Raw genomic sequence first — 17694 nt, forward strand, 5'->3', positions numbered from 1 at the left:
ATTCACGTCAAATTTTCTTGATTGAAATAAAGTTTATAGGCTTGTAGCTTTTGTTGGAATCCAGTTTTGCTGGAATCCAGTTTGCATTTATTTCAGGAAGACGCTCAAATATCAAATACCTTAGAAGGAATCTGTTTTTTGCAAACATGGGACAAAAATGTTTCTCTTTTTTTTTTTTCTGGTCTTTTTCAACACTGCAATAGGATCACTGGTCACACTCAGAAACAGGCATTGGGATCAATTAACACAGGCAACATGAAAGAAGCTGAGAAGCCACATGCAGAGGACACATTCTGCTGCATTTCCAAGCTGAAGGTACAGAAATATTTTAGCAATTTTTTATGAACACACAACTGTAATTGCTTGTACCTCTAGTGGTCTGGTAGAAGTTACAATCTAGACTAAATTAATGAATAGGTTCTGTTTCTTTCCTTATCCTTAATACTTTTACCAAGGTCAAGCAAGTTTATAAGCAATCCTGTGTTGCTTTTTATGTCCCTGAACTTTAGACTCTCTGATGTGTTTGAGGTATGCTTGATCGCTCCTTTGAAGCTCCACCTCTGAATTTGTGTAATCCCCCTAGTCTGACATATTTACCATTCCTCCTTAAACCTGTAAAATGAGTCTTACCGATTGTGACATGGCAGTAAAAATTGGCTGTTGATGTACCCTAGACTACTCAAGTTGTCAAGAAGTGGTATAAACACGGTAAAACAGCTTGCATTGAATAATAATTCAAAGCCCAAATACCTTACCTATGCTTTTTCTCATTTACAGCAGTTATATTAAAAAATACTATTGATTTTATCTCATAAATACTGTTTATCAAGAGCCCTAAATTTAAAAGGATTTGAATACTACTGCATATATTTATATTTATTTTTTTTACTGTCAGTTGCTGCTAGATTCTTGTAAAAATGACGATCACTATTTACTACTTCTGTTCGAAATGTCTTGTTCTGGGCTCATGACCTCCACAGAGGTGGGAGAGCAAATACCCGATCAAGTAATTTAATCAAAGAAAACGATCTTAATTCTGCAAGTAATTTATCATTCAGATGATCAGAGTGTGAAGGTCTTTGCACCCTGGTGTGGCTGCAGACGTTATGCAGTCCTGCAGATGGCAATCTTGCAGTAGACACATGGTGGGAGAGGTTGTGCTGCATCTGTTTTGCCTGGGGAAATGGGGCTTAAGGTTTCTGAAGACAGACTTGGTCAATGGCAGCAGGTGAAGAACAAAATCTTTCTTCTTTGTTTTCCTCTGTGGAAAACGATAGGTGATAGGATTTGAACTTGTATTTACACACATATCAGTGGATCAGGACTCTTCACTTGTTTTATCTGGAAGCACATCTTTGGTGGGGAAAATAATAATGGAATATTCCTAAATATATAACTTGGAATTCTTTACCCATTCTCCTCTTTCCTTCCTAGGTATTTCTACTGGCACTATCACTTGCATTTGTTGGTAAAACAATGTCTGGTGCTTATATGAACAGCATGTACACACAGATAGAGAAACAATTTAATATTCCGGCTTCTTTAGTGGGGATCATTAATGGAAGCTTTGAAATTGGTAATAACTCATTTTAATATTTCCTGTCCTTTGAAAATATAATATGTTGTCTGATGCATGTGTTAGTGACTCTCATGTCCACAGCAATCTCTTAATTGTTGTATGTGGCAATAGTGACCAAATCTATCATACTGTTTCAGCTGGTACTTACATATTTACTGTCTTGGAAATGAACAGGACAACTTAAATGAAGAAGATTAGGATTAAAAACTGTTTCAGCTATTTTCTGCCCTATCTTAAGATATGACAGAACAACTAACAAAATAGAACTATTTTATTAGCTTTGTATTGAATCAACTAACAAACCAGAAAGATTTTACAAACTTTGTTTGAATTTAAGGTCGTATTTAGCATTTTATAGTTCTTTTAATCAGTGACCTCAAAGTTTGGAGTGGATTGTCTCCTTACTCAAACCCTATAATATTTCAAGATTTCATACCTGTAGAACTGTAAAGAAAGTTTCCAGTTCTACTGTTAGTGACCCTTACCTCACCTATCAGTGAGTTTTATTGCCTAGTGATAGACTTAGGTCTTTTCATTGCCACAAAAGCCAAGCAATAGCTTTCATAGTTTCAAACCCATCTAAATAGAGATCCTCAGAGGATGTGTTCTATACCCTTAAAGTCACAAGGTGGATCTTTATTAGATAGAGAACAAATACCCAGAATATATTCTTGCTTTTGATAAGGAGGAGACTTTAAGAAATATGAAATGTCCAAGATTAATGAAGTAGTATTTAAAAGACTTATCATTTTAAATAAATTATCCTCTCATATACACTTTTCTATAACAAGTTGTGGCATTCTTACCTCCAAGGATGTATAATAACTGTGAATAATAATATTAATATTTGAAATGATTAAGAGTCAGTGTATGTGGCAAACTTAAGGAACTTTTAGAACTGTGTAATTGTGCATCTTTAAGTGTCATTCAAGCCACTGGTTCAATACAGTCTGTCTAGCAGTCATACAGAAAAAAGTTAGCTTCTTTCAGAGCATGATGCTCATCACTCAGAGACATGGTTTTGTTCTTTTGACAAAAAGATCACAAAATTAGTAGGTGTACGATTACTAAATTGTTATTTTTATGGGACCTGATTCATAACATGAAGCTTGATTCTTTTCTTAGTTGCATAGCAATAAATGAAGAGTATAGAAAATCAGCTGATTGTGAAGTGAAAGTGGAGAAGAGAACAAAGATTTTTAACCCATTTGTATTTTTAAATGGTACTAGGCACAAAAATCTGTATTTTTTTATTCCTCTTAAACTGTTACTGAAACTAATATTAATTTATTACTCCTTTTTTCTCTGTATGTCATCTTGTGTTTATTATTTTCAGTACAAAACCACTTGGATATATACTTTATTTTCCCACACATTGCAAAATAGAGTATCCTAGGAGAATAACTTCCTAAACCAGATGTTATTCTGCAGCCACTGGGCCTGGTCTCTATGTAAAGTAGTAGGAAATTTCTTCTTTACATAGGTGCAGTCAGAAATTTCACCATGATATCTCTTCCATTCTGCTTTCTGTTCTTATGTTCTTTTACATGCTGTAACTCTTCCAGAAAAAGATCAGAGATAGGAGGGAATTACTGCAGTATTCAGGCAGTTCCCTGTCTAGTTACAGTTTTTACAAGCCAGGAAGTAACAAGATGTTGAGCTAACAACATATACCTCAATTTCTATTGCACTTTAGAAGATATGAGGATGCCTTGGTTTGTAAATAAGGACCAGGTTCTTCTTGCAGGCAACTTGCTGCTGATGGCATTTGTGAGTTACTTCGGAGCAAAGTTTCACAGACCCAGAATAATTGCTTTGGGCTGCACAATTATGTCATTTGGATGTCTTTTGATATCACTGCCTCATTTCCTATTTGGAAGGTAAGTATTTTGCTTAGCTCACAGCAACTCCTGTGATCCTTACTTGCCTTAATCCATAACTTCTTCCAGTGAAATAATATTGCTTATTGAGAGAGACACTGCTGAGCATGGGTAAAATGTGATCATTGTAGAGCAGCTTGTTTCATTTTGCTTTTGAGATGGCTTAAAAAGTCAGTCATCACTTCCTCCGGAGAGTCACCCCTCTGCTGGGCACCTTTCCTTGCCCTTGCCTTCATCCTTGTGCTACCTCTTGTGTGGACTCTCTGAAGAAACAGTGGCTTGTGATACTGTCACATTATGGTATTAGCTCTTGCTTGGATGTACAATGATTTTCAAAGATGTCTTTGGTCTGGAGCCTGGATGACAGATTGTACCTGATTGCTGTGTTGGCAATGCCTTTACAGACCATAATGATTCTTTAACCACTTTTTCACTATTTTTGCTTGGCTTAACAAAATAATCAATTAGGCTTGTCTATATTTTAATCAGTGAGATATCTTTTGGGAAAAGAAAATCCTCTCATCCTGTTATGTCCAATGTGATATGGCTCTGACAGCCTTCGTGGCACCCTCAGTTTAGGGTGTAAATTGGATTAGAGTGTAAGAAGAGTAGGAGAGAAGATGATAGGAGGGATTTAATTAGTTTGTTTCATCAACTTCTCCAGAATCATCTGTTACAAGATAATGTTAGAGGCTAGATAACAGTCTGGATAAAACACTGGATTGATTCCCTGCTACAATTCCTTTATTCCTAACCTGATTTGTTACTGGGGCTCAGTTTTGACCTGGGTTTCCTTCTTCCTATAGCTACACACTCTTCTAGGTAGCTTCATTACTGAAGTATGGATATATGAGGCAGTTCTTGTATTTCTTCTTAACCTTTACATGCTTTCCTTTGCTCCAAACAGGTATCGTATCGAAAGCAGTATTTTACCACAGGATAATTTTTCAGTCATGCCTCTGTGCCTTGTTAATCAAAGCTTCTCTTTACCTACACAGGAACCATCAACAGGTATGACTCTTCCAAAGTCTACTAATACTTCTTCCTCAGTTTTCATAGTGTTTAAGTAAATAGGATTTTGTTTTTATTAGCAATTATTTCAGAGTCCTGCTTTTGGTCAGGCATAAAACCTGGAGGCCAGGAAATTTCCTAGCCTTCTTGTTTCTTTAGGCTGTGACTCCAGACATGTAGCTTTATTTCATGCAGTTTTCACAGTATACAAACAGCTCGGTTAACATCCATGTCAGTCCACTCTGGGGAAATATAACATCAGGTTGTTCTTACAAGTGCTCCTCTTTTTCATTTGAAATACTATGATCCTGTGAGGAGGAGGGAAACAGATTTGGACAATGGGTAAAAGGCATCAGGATGCCTTTTTTGTTGTACCACACAAGAAATAAAAGAATGAGATAGAGGAAAAAAGTAGATCCCATTTCCTTTTAGAGAAAATAGAAAAGTTTAAACCAGGCTGGGGGTCTAAAACGTGTATATACCCTGGCAATATGCATATAAAGTAACTACTACGAAGTTAAAAGTCTCAGAGGCAACTATTAAATGATCACACACAAAATCCTCACACTGAGGATGGGATTAATCTCCTGAGTCTTTAGCTACCTCAAAAGCATTTAGTTTGAACCATCTATTTAAGCTGCTTTTATAATTGGTCAAAGGAGACTCCAGAGCTCTTGCAGAGTGTGTCCCTTGCTGTATGGACATTCATGCTCTTCACTTCAGGGTGGGTCAGATTACCTCCTGGATGCACCTACTGACTGTTGGAAACTTAGATGATTGGTGGATATCAAAAGTTAAGTGAGATGAATCCCACAGATGATGGTTATATTTTGTGATGGTGTTCCATCAATGTGTGCTACAGCTGGATCACACTGCTGTAATATTGTATGTACCCAGTGACATCAAGCCATAGTGTTGTACTGTAGTTTTCTGTGTCTCCATTTAGTAACAGCTGTGGCTTCCAAGCTTTCGAAGACTGCACATCACTTAGTGCATTTATTTTTCCATCTTCAGCATAAAAAGTTGAGAAAAGTGTATACTTGCTCACACTTGGTATTAATCTTTAATTTGAAGATTTCAGATACTCTTTTTCTTCATTTTGTAAATGCAGAAATGAAGGTTTACATAGGTAAAGCATTTTCTTCCAAATTATACAGCCATTCCATGTACACACTCGAACCCGTAGGTCTTCAGGCCTGTGACTATACTTGGGTAAGGTGATTGTTTCTCTATTAGTTTATGTGCAAGCAAAACTGTGATGTGTATACACAGGAGTCCTCCTCCTGTGTGATGCAAAAGCTGGTTTGAATTTGACCACATCTAAGTGTGGATTGCTTCACCCATGTTTGCTGACAGCAATCTGACATTGATACAGGAGATCAAGGCTTGATCTCTGAACAGTAGTGCTTTCATTTAGAAAGTCATCAGTTGCTGCTAACGAAAACAGTTTTTATTTGTTAAAAAATTGGCACTGAGAAGTCTCAGCATTACAAAGTGGACCACAGAGAACAGTGAAATCTGATGCAGACTGTATGGGATGAAGAAATCCAAGGTAATGGAGAGAAAGAAAATACTGAAGCTCATAATAGTTCTGGATAGGTGTCCTGATGTGAGACAAACAGGATTGAGCTGCAGGACAGTATTCTGCTGAGCTATGTAGGAGGACAGATGTGAATAAATGAGAGCTAGATCCCCAGCTAGATTTAGCAGGATGTCCAGATATATTATTACAGATCTTGATCTTGATCTAGAGTTGCATAAAGGTTACAGTGAGTCAGAAACTTCCTCAGAGCAGTGCCCAGATGGGCAGATCACAGGCTGTGTTTCAGTGGGCGCCTGCTCAGGGGAACACTGACCTTCTGAGTTGCCGAGGTATGATGGAGGTAGAAAACTTTTTTGTAACTTTTGGTGGCATGCATCAATTATGGTAGAATTTGCATATAATTTGACAAATGAGAATTTGCACTGTCCTCAAATGTCCCAGATCTGAAACTGAAGACATGAACAGATAATATCAGGACAGATGAAATTTCTGGATAGGGATGTCATTGATGGGCAAGGCAATCAAATCTGTAGTGCTAGAACAGAGCTTTGAGGTAAGGATCTAAGCTGGGGTTTCCAGGTGGTGAGGACTGTTGTACAGAATGCCAGTTGAAGTTATCAGCAAACAGCCAATGATGTAGACACAGGCAAGTTTACTCTCCATGTGCTTTTCTGGGGGCTTATGAACATTAGTAAACCAGAAGCTAGCAGTCTGAATCAAGGCAAAGCAGCTGGATATCTCATTCTATGCAAAGGTAGAACATCTTCTGCACTGTCATGGCTTTCTTGGAAGCAGACTGAGGTACCTCACTGTGAAATTCTGGTTTATTTCAGACAATGTTCTTACAATCAAAAGGCAATGTATGGGCTTTACGCAACAATTACCCGAATCATTACAAGAGACTCCTGAATTTCAGAAACACGATCATACTGTTCTTGCTCTGTAAGATATCTCTCCCTCTTGATGTGTTCACCTCACCACCCAGCTGGGTGTCATCAGCAAACCTGGTGACAGTGCTTTCAATCACATCATCCAGGTCATTTATTGGTCCTTGGGGGACCCCACTTGTGACAGGATGCCAGCCTAAGTAAAAGCCATTGATCACCACCCTCTGAGTGTGGCATGTGAGTCAATCTCACACCCATTTCACAGATTGTCCCTCTAGTCTGTGTCTTGCCAGTTTGTCTAGGAGGAGGCTATGGGAAACAGTGGTAAATGTTTTTCTGAAATCCAGGTAGACAACACCTATTGCCCTCCCCATGTCAGCAGAAAGTATTACTCTCTTGTAGAAGGTGATCAAGTTAGCCAGGCATGATTTTTCATCCTTTCATCACTGATGTTCAGGCATTGTCTTCTTTCTGACATGAAAATAGCAGTTTTGCTGAGGGAAATGACTAAAGGGAAGGTCCTAGATTACGCAGTGGTTGGACTGCCAGGTGGTTGGACAAAGTATGGCATGGAGAGGGATAGGATTTGAACTCTACTCCAGCAAGTGCAACAGCTTCTTCCAGTTCTGGAGCCTTTCAAGTATCACAACTATTTATTTCCCTGTTTTACAGGACAGGCCTACCCATCAAAGTTTAAGCTGTTAGTCAATTCTTTGTCTTCATCTCTATAATTTAATTAATAGTTCAAATTAAAACATTAATTCCAGCTTCTTATTTTATTCACAGAATGTGAAAAAGAGCCTGGGTCCTTGCTGTGGATATTTGTGATGGTTGGAAACATGGTACGAGGAATGGGTGAAACTCCCATCATGCCTTTAGGCATTTCATATTTGGAAGATTTTGCCAAAGCAGAGAATTCACCTTTCTACCTGGGTAAATCTACCCTATTGTGATAACTCCTCTCCCCTAAAGAAACACACACAGAAACAAAACTAAAAGAGAGGGTTATTATGACTCCCTTCAGTCCAGTAAAGGAAGAGAGAAGACAGACATTACTGCCTTATCAAAATAATAACACTGTAGAACTTGTGATTTAACTAGAGATGGACTTTTTGAAATGAGGGCATTTTTAGATGCAAATGTCTGTTCAGTAGAGCTATTCTAAACTTCTATAACAATTCCAAGAACATAATGATATCTGGGTTCTAATTTAGTGTCTTCTCTCCTTTTCATACTTTAGGATGTCTACATACAGCAACTGTGATCGGCCCCTTCCTTGGATTCTTGTTGGCATCATTCTGTGCAGAACTATTTGTTGATCTGGGATCAGTAGATGCAGGTAATGGGTGAATATATAACATCTTGCATGTAAATCAGTAGGCATGATGGTAATGTTTATCAACAGTAAAAGGTGTTTCTTTGCTAATATGAAGTGTCTTAATTTTGTCTGTTTGTTGATGTTTCTTTTAGAATGGAAAATCTGTGTGTAATATTCAATTCAATAAAAGGCCTGAATTCACACATACACAAATGAATCTGCATATAAATTATTTCATGAACAATTGTGTCGTCTGGCTTAACACAGGAAAGGGCTAGGATTGATTTATTATAAAACACTGAAATTTGCCAGAAAATTAGCAACATTAGAAAACTGGACACTTTTCTCTTTCATCAGCCTCATTTTAAGAATCTTTAAAATGCTTTTAATATATCACATGTCAGAGTGTCAGAGGTGACTGGGAAAATACAAAAGGACAGCAAAGGATGTTTCTGAACTAATGCAAGATGTGTGATTTTTTTTTTTCTTTTTTTTCCTTTTTTTCTTTTTTTTTTTTAATAGAGGACATAACTATAACAGCTACTGATGCCCGCTGGGTTGGAGCATGGTGGCTGGGCATTTTGATTTGTGCATCACTGAATCTTCTCGCAGGAATACCTTTTTGGTTTTTGCCCAAGTCACTTGTGAAGGAAGGAGAAACCAGTGAACCTGAGGAGATGAGTAAAAGAAGTGTAGTACCATTGCAAGAAAATGATGAAAATGAAGCCAAACAGACTATGTATGAAATTGCTAAAGGCAAGTTATACTGTATTTTATTTCCTTTTTAATTTAGTCCTTAAGGTGTGAACTATGTCTGTGTGTTTTTGTAAGTAAAGATGGGTCCACAGTATGAAATGCATACTCTGTTTTTCATTTCTCTGTAGAATAAATGATTTGTGCAGGGATTTAGAATGGCTCCTTGCAGAGGAAGAAAGCTAATTTCATGGATCCAGGATCTGAATTCACTCCTTTCTCCCTCCTCATTTCAAGTGTATGAAGATCTAGAGCTTTTCTTTCTGGTAGAGGATTAATGCACTGAAATCTGATTAAGAATATTACACCTTAGTGATTGTGGACAGGTTGCAGATATTAGTTGCTTGTACCCCACATTCACTGTGCAGAAAAGCAGAAAATCATCACAAATCTTGTGCATTTCTTGAGTTCAACTTAAAGCCGTAAAAAGGAATTGACAGGTGCTTAAGTGTCTCATAAATATTTAATCCCTGCTAAACAAGGATCTAGTTGACTTACATTTATTCACATTACCATTGGCAACATTCACATCTGTGGTCTTTCAGATCTATATATTGGTAGGAAGCTATTTTTTTCATTCCATTTGTGCTAATTGGAAATGTAAGTGAATAAAACACATCAAAAGCTATGATCTTCAGAGTAGTCTCATAATTCTGTATACCCATCTCAGGGCCCCTTGACAGGATTTTAATTTTCAGAAAGTGCCAAGTGACAGCTACCTCTCCACAGTGTTTCAAGCTGGGTCCTGCAAATTCACCCTACTCAGTGTGAGTACTCAGATCTTGGCTGATATTACAACTTCATTTTGATAAACACAGCATCTTTCTCTGCTGTCATGTAGCCTTAAATGAATCCATGAATAAAGTACTGCTCTGGTGAGGAAAGATTTCTAGCTCAGACTGTGGGTCCTAGTACTCCAGAGTCCCTTCAGAGCTTATGTTTTCATCATTATTCCCTCCTTGTGTTGGTGTGAATGTCTGCTGTCCCTGAATATCCTGAATTAAGAATCTTATCATTTCACAGAATGGCTGATGTTGGAAGGGACCTCTGGGCATCACCTGATCCCAACCCCTGCTCAAACAGGGCCACTTAAAGCCAGTTGACCAGGTCATGTTCAGAAAGCTTTTTAAGATCCCCAAGGATTTCCAGTTGAAAATTGAAGTATTAATAGTTAAAATTAATCACTTCCTCAGAAAGTTCTGTTTATAAACTGCATGGCATATATCAATAATACAGCCTATTTATAGTGGTTTGGATATTTGACTCATTTTTGCAAGACTTGTCTACAGATCCTCTTCTCGTCAGATACTTGCCTATCTCTGAAAGATTTATATTCTTCCTAAGTTGTGCCCATTTTCGATGAAGTGTGGTCATGGTTTTACAGATGCTTATGTTTTTTGTGGAGTTTTTTTGACAATAGCTCAGCACATTAATTGGTACAGAACATTAGACAAAGAGGAATTGTGGGGTTTTTTTATGGTTCAGATGCTGACTTAATAGCCATTATGCAGAGAAAAGACCTGTGTAAATTAGTTTCTCAGATGCTTACTTGGATGAAGACTGGTGGATCCAGACTTGGAGAGTATGGTGGGAATAACTGGTCACCTACCTCTTCAGGTGTCTTTTGCCCCATTACTGACAGTAACAATAACCAAAATCAGTGGTCACAGCTATCTAGTGCATTTGCATCCCTTCCCCCTTATGCTTCCTTTGCATGCCAGGTACAGGAAAGGGTATTTGATGAATGCTCTGAGGGCATGGGATGACAAAAAAAAGGAGTAGGAACTGTGGGAGAGTAGCTGCTGCTGCAAATCTATAGGTGAAAAGTTCAGCCACTATGTAGCTAAAAAGGGTCAGGAAACTTTAATGATAAGATTATCACTGTGATTTTTTAATAGGCAGCAGCATGCATTAGTGTGCATGTGTGTGTGTGTGGTTATATTTGTCTAGAAGAGACATGTTGGGGTAGCCTGGACTATGCAAGTAATCTTTGGCCTGTGGTTTCTGATAAAGCACAAGAATTAGCCTGATTCAGTTGAGAACCGTTTCTGTTTCCCTCTTCCCACCTCAGCCACACTGAGCAATGGGTCATTCATTTCATAAAGCATCACACTAACTCGCTGCATTATTTCATTCCAGATTTCATCCCATTCCTCAAGGCTCTGTTTCGTAACCGAGTTTATATGTTATTTTTATGCATAACTGTGTTACAGTTCAGTGCCTTCAATGGCATGATATCCTTCATGCCCAAATATTTGGAACAACAGTTTGGAAAATCTGCAGCGGATGCCATCTTTTTAATTGGTATGTTTGCATTTTGCTTTGCTGTGTTCTACCAAGTAGTGATGTCTCCATGCAAATTCTCTCTATTTACACGTATATATTCACGTGTACATTTATACATATACATACTAAGGTCAAATGCTTCTACAAACAAGAGATTTCACACTACAAAGCATTTCTGATTTTCTGTGCAGAATTTACTAATCTACTTACCATCTTTTGAATTGGCTCAGAAAGTTCAGCTGATATAAAACTTGCACCACTGATATCAAAGACAATTATCTTGATTCTATTATCTTGATTAAAAAGTATACTATAGAGTAGAGGGTAGATTTCATGAAAATGACATTGCTAGAACTCTTAAGATATAGATGGGTTGACCCTATGCACAGCCAAAATTGCTGGCAATCTTCAACACTTTCCATCATCTCTGCTCCTCAGGTATTGGTCTTGGGCCTTCTGAAAGCCTGATCCTCTTTCATATGCAGAACTCTGTGGAAGGAAAGCACTGACCAAATAGCTGTCTTTTTTTTGGTCTTTTCTTTATCACCTTGTCTTTTTTTATGAGTGAGGACAAGATGATGTCATGCATTGGGAAATGGTAATGGCAAGTAGTTGTAGCGCAAAGGAAATATCTTGAAACTATGAACCTTTCTATGATTCCACTTCATAGTATCTTAAATAAAATATTAAGGTCCCTTGTTTAACTGCAGTGACTTAATTAGACTAGAATTTATCTAATCGTTATAGAAGAAACATCTTAAAACACATCTAGCCATACTTCTGTTCTTTAACTCAGTGCTCATCTTTCACAGTAGCTGCACCATTTCCTTTAAAACCTGCGACACAGAATGTCCCAGACCTTATGTGTATTACTGTTGCCCTCTGTCACCAATGTTTTGAAGCTGTGCAACCAAAGGCATGTAACCATCATATATCTACTTCTAAATGTCTTTCAGTCGATCTCTGCTTCATTAAAGTATCAAACAGCAAAGTATAGTGTGGGAGCACGTTCAGTAATCTCGTATCAAAACTGAAAGCCCACTCCTCCTTTTTATGACGCTCACTGTGCACCAAGATGTGCTCCACTAGCTTATCTTCCTGTTGAGTTTCTCTCTCAGCTACTATGGGGGCTGTATTGAAACCACAACTTTTTTTTTTTTTTTTTAAATGGTGTTGGAACTAAATGGCAACTCTAGATTGCAGTTTTCCAGTGAATCGTTTCCTCTAGCTCACTCTCCAAGCGATTCCTGACTGCTGTTGAGTTTGGCAGGTGTTTTGGGTATGCAAAGGAACTGGTAGAGACCCATTTCTGACTGTAGTTAAATTATTCAGTCATAAGCACTCTATGAGTCTTTCTTTGCCAAACACAGTCTTCCCTTATGAGTCGTTTTGGTGGTCTCCTTCTTTATTTTAACATGGAAGTTTCACTTGTTTAAATAGGTGTTTACAACTTACCAGTTTTATGCATTGGGTACTTTTTTGGAGGCTTATTCATGAAGAAATTCAAGATAAGTATCTATCAGGCTGCGAACATAGCATTTTGGGTATCTTTCCTGGAATACCTTCTCTACTTTGCTGCCTATTGGACTGTTTGTGATACTTCATCAGTTGCTGGCCTAACAGTTTCCTATGAAGGGTATGTTCTTTAATACACAAGAGGGCATAAATCTTTAGACATTGGAATGATTTTTCTTATCAAGAATCATCCAGAGACTCCATAGTTTTGCAGCATTTTAGTGTAATGATCTAAATGCTTTTTACTTGCATGGGACGATAGGTCTATCTTCTGTTATCCCTGTTTCAAACAATAAAGTGTATTTAAAAAGATATCTGCATCAAGACTCAAGCAATTGCATGTCCATATTAATTTTTTTACTAATACATTCAAGTCATGTAACTGCAGGTAAAATTAAGTAGTTGTGATCAAATTAGACATATATGAATGCAATTTCAGAATTATGGAGGGACAAAACCATTTATTTATCTTACGCTGTTTTCACTGTAATTTGCTTGCTATTGAGTTATCAGAGAATATTTTATCTTCAGTTTCTTGATTTGAAGCCTGCAATTAATCACTGAGAGAGGTTATATGTCTGTAAAATGCACATGTAGGTATGTGTAATGCTTAGAGACAATCAAGAGCATACATACCATAGATGAGAAAAATGCTGTGGGGTATGCATACCTATCTATGAATTGATAATATTAATTTAATGTAATGTAACAGAATGTAATATAATGTTATATAACACCCTATAGTAAGATAGAAAGGCATGACTCCAGGATAGCAGCAGGTAGGATTGTGTCCTGGAGCAATACTTGAGCTAGAATAGAATCTTAACCATTATAAAGGCTTACTGTAGGCATTTAATTACTGAAATATTTATTCATCTCCTAAATGTATTTCAGAATAGAGCAAGTTTCATATGCAGAAAATACTCTACTTGCTAGCTGCAACAGTGACTGTGATTGCCCACTTAAAATATGGGACCCTGTTTGTGGGACCAATGGAATCACATATGTGTCACCTTGTCTTGCTGGGTGTAAAGCCTCAAGAGGAACTGGAAAAAGTGTGGTAAAGTATACATGTCATTATGCTGTAACTATGAAACATAGTAGATGAGAAATATCCATATCAGTATAGGGTGGGAAATATCCATATGTGTATATTTAATCGGATATATAAGTTGATAAATAGAGCTGGACAAATTTATTGAATGGCAACAGAAATCCTGAACTGCATATGAAAATTAGTTTAAGTTTAAATTAAGAATATAATGAAGAAGCCTCCTTTTATTCTAATATTTGAAGGAATCTTAAATAAGCAAAATGGAGTGAGAAATTATTTTCAAGGTATTGCCAGCTGGAAACCTGAGTCCACAAGAACATTTCAGCCAAAATGCAATTCTATAGCATGGACTTAATTTTATCTCTTTTATTCTGTAGATTTTAAAAAGTAAACAGGTATTATAGAATTTTTATTCTCTTAATTCATAATACATTTTCCATTAAAAAATTATTCGTTCTAATTAGACGGAAAACAAACAAAATTGATGAGTTCAATAAAATCCTAAATCATACAGATTTTAGAAAGCCTCTGTATGTTACAAGTATTTTAGAGAAGTATTAGATGATAGAAAGAGCCAGACACTGATGCCCTTGCTCACCTTGGCTGACATTTGAGAGCCCTTATCCTGGCAATAGTCTCATTGATTTCAGTAGAAGCAAGTGTTTGAGTGAGAATATTGCAACCCAGCCTCAATCAAACATCTCTGATCTCGTCTTTCCTGGCATATGAAAGACCACACACTCGGTTATGAAAAAGAGGGTCAGATCTATTGGCATTGTATGGACCGCATAACCAGGCTGTGCTGGGAAATATGAGGGCTGTCTTGATCATGGCCTCCTTGAGGAGCATAGTCCCAGCTGCATAAGAGGAGCATAGCTCCCTCCCACTCTCTAACCCCATATGCTACATACACATGATGGTTGGACCTATGCCTGGCAGACTGAGAGACAGGCCGTAGGGCAGTGCTGCACATGTGTAACACACTCAAGTGCAGCAGAGAGTGAGCTACGTGTCAACTGTCTGAGTTTCACACCCAGTGTGTGAGTTTTGACATGTCTGTGTGATTAAAATACTCTTTTGACAGGTATTTGAAAACTGCACCTGCATTGCAACCTCAGAGTTTTCATCTCAAAATGCCTCCGCAGTTCTGGGTCAGTGTGATGGAGAAGAAAACTGTGACCTGATGCTTCGTTATTTTTTAATATTGTCATTAGTCTGCAGCTTTATTTTTTCGTTAGCAGCCATGCCTGGGTACATGGTCTTAATAAGGTAGAGTAAAATGTCCTTATCTTAGGAAACCTATTGGACTTTTTATTCTGAGGTTAAACACTCCCAGGAATTAAAAGTGTATTAGTATGTATATATTTGTGTATATATTGTGTATTATATTATGTAATTTCTCTGCTGTGTTAAGGTTTAGTGTCTTGTCAGCTTTATAACCTGTTGTTACTTCTGGCTATCTACTGTATCCTGAATTAATGTAGGGCCACTGAGTCAGTGCACTGAGGTATTGAGAGGCGTGTGATACCCGTGTGTTTGTTGATCACACCAACATTATGTTGATTAAGGCACAACTATCTTGCACTTTGCTTGGCTTCAGTCCAAATAAATGATACCAGGAAAATAGCTTTTCCTTTTGTCATTTGGCAGTCCTAGTTAAGGAACTTCAGTAAACATCACCTCATGAGGATAATGAACTCTTTCAACCAATGCTCTAATTAGAATGGTTTGGGCCTAATGTGATGAAGAGTTCAATTAAAAAAAAACAGAGGTAAACGTTTGTTATTAATGTCACCTCTACTAATTGGTGTACAATGTAATTATCATACAGGTCTCTAAAGCCTGAAGAAAAGTCATTTGGAGTGGGTATCCATGGACTAGCTTCAAGAGTACTTGGTAAGAAAAGCTCTAACACATTTCAGAAGCACTGAAAGCGTGGTCTAGGATCAGCTATCAGATCAGCTAGGTCAGATCTAGAGTTAGCTAGGGATCACATCAGGGCTATGGGCATGGCACAGGAGTCTACTTCCATGGAGTGCCTTTGATCAGGAAGAATATGGGTTTTTTTACAGATCTAGGCAGCATGGCAAATTAAAACAGGTTTCAGTTTGCATTTATTTATATTGGATAATAGGCTGACTACACCTGGTGCTCATCTGAAAGCCATTTTACATTCCTTCACTCTTGTTATATGTTTATTGAACACAACACTCACTGATGAGAGAAAATGTTGAGTTTTGAATAGGAATCACAGTCCATATTGTAGTATGTATATTTTGTTAAACAGGTAACACTAAAGAAAATCTTTGGTTGAGGGTGGGTGGATAAGGAAGAAGAGAGAACATAAGAAATACAGAGAACATGATTCATGCTGCAAGGGAACGGGACAGATGGAGTAGATGAGAAACAGCATAGGTTCTATAGTGTATCTGCTAATCTAAAGAAGTATGCTATTCACAAAAACATTGCTAATATTCTTTTTAGCTGGAATTCCATCTCCCGTTTATTTTGGAGCTTTGATAGACACCACTTGCTTGAAGTGGGGTACTATGACTTGTGGTGGAGAAGGAGCATGTAGGATGTATGACATTGTCACATACAGGTATATTTTCTACTTAATTTTAATTTCTCCTTACTGTATTGCTACATCCATAGAGATATAATTTTATGCTCTTATTTTTTCCTAGTAGACAAACTGCTCCCGTGTTAGAGATTTGACACAACACTTTTCTGTGGCATTGGCTTTATTTGTCAAGTGCAACCTTTGCCACAGCCATTGGAACAACCTTTGAACAGAGATGTTCTGGTACCATAATTACTTTCACTAATGGCCTTTCATGAGAACAAACCTTAAAGCACTGAATTCTAATTAAAAAAAAAAAAAAATAAAAGCAGTGAACCCTTGTGGAAAAAATTACTGACTATGCAATATCTTTGAAAAGAAAATGGATTAAATAGTACTTGAATTAAAATAGGAGAGAAATTTATAGAGAGGATATAGTTACTCAAGTTGGAAATTGGGCCAGGTTACTATGCTTCATACTTTTGTAGTCCTTCAAGGAGTACTTTGGGAGTTTTGAAGAAAAGTCTTGTTGAGCTAATTGCCTCAGGCTAATTCCTTTTAATACTGTGTTGAGGTTGATTTGGAATGAGAATGCTAGCTCATGAATACCCAGAAGTTTTACTCAGGTGGTCTGAGCTGCCCTTTCCAGGGCTCTTTCTTTTCTCTGTGGAGAAAGCCATAAGGTTATCAGGTGGTTAACATCACTGGCTAAATTTATATCACATGAAGCTAGGTGATGTAACTAGTCATTTCACTGACACTAACATATTCTCTGTTCTCATTTTGATTCATCTTCTGTGAAATCCAAAAAGATCAGGGCACAAGCTTTAGAGTGGCTGGGCAATTGTTGCAAAACAATGTATACTGAATAGTTTTACTATTTTTTCATGAATGCACATATTTAATAAAGGTTCTAATTTATTTCAGGTGGCTCTATCTTGGCCTGCCAGCAATATTACGTGGAGTGTCCTACATCCCAAGTGCACTAATTGTCCTTATTTTAAAGAAGAAACTTAAATCTGAAAGCCAAGTCTCATTAAATGCACCAGTAGAAATGCAGGATAAAGAAGCATTGCAATAGCATTTCAAAGCAGTAAATATTGTGAAGAAGCCTTGCAGTGTAAATTTTGGATATATCCTTGTGAAATATTTCATACTTTTAACTAGTGAACACTTGGACAGAGATTAACAGAATTACACATAGTTGTTTCCTAATTATGTTATAAAAGTATCAATTCATAAACAGAAGTTACAGAAAAATATGTGTTTGGTGCAAAAGCTGGGAGGAGTGGCTGACATGCCAGA

At 37.4% G+C, this 17694-nt stretch overlaps 1 protein-coding gene across 1 annotated transcript; it reads left to right on the forward strand.

The window, feature by feature from the left end:
• The first annotated feature begins 222 nt into the window (after positions 1-222).
• LOC104518751 (solute carrier organic anion transporter family member 1A2) lies at positions 223-17470 on the forward strand. Its single transcript, XM_010167046.2, has 14 exons — positions 223-315; positions 1435-1576; positions 3327-3459; positions 4367-4470; positions 7687-7833; positions 8141-8239; positions 8741-8974; positions 11111-11275; positions 12698-12893; positions 13667-13832; positions 14911-15095; positions 15658-15722; positions 16311-16428; positions 17317-17470. The coding sequence occupies exons 1-14, from the start codon at positions 256-258 to the stop codon at positions 17468-17470; spliced, it is 1968 nt and encodes a 655-aa protein (XP_010165348.1). The 5' UTR covers positions 223-255.
• The last annotated feature ends 224 nt before the right edge of the window (positions 17471-17694 follow it).

The sequence above is a fragment of the Antrostomus carolinensis genome, unplaced genomic scaffold (assembly GCF_000700745.2).
Source record: "Antrostomus carolinensis isolate BGI_N321 unplaced genomic scaffold, ASM70074v2 scaffold46390, whole genome shotgun sequence".
Classification (NCBI taxonomy): domain Eukaryota; kingdom Metazoa; phylum Chordata; class Aves; order Caprimulgiformes; family Caprimulgidae; genus Antrostomus; species Antrostomus carolinensis.

Excerpts from the sequence above, each read along its gene's own strand:
- LOC104518751 (XM_010167046.2), top strand. The coding sequence starts at position 256 with ATGAAAGAAGCTGAGAAGCCACATGCAGAGGACACATTCTGCTGCATT. Across the intron at positions 4,471-7,686 it reads TACACAGGAACCATCAACAG|AATGTGAAAAAGAGCCTGGG; the intron begins GTATGACTCTTC and ends TTTTATTCACAG. Across the intron at positions 11,276-12,697 it reads GGATGCCATCTTTTTAATTG|GTGTTTACAACTTACCAGTT; the intron begins GTATGTTTGCAT and ends TTGTTTAAATAG.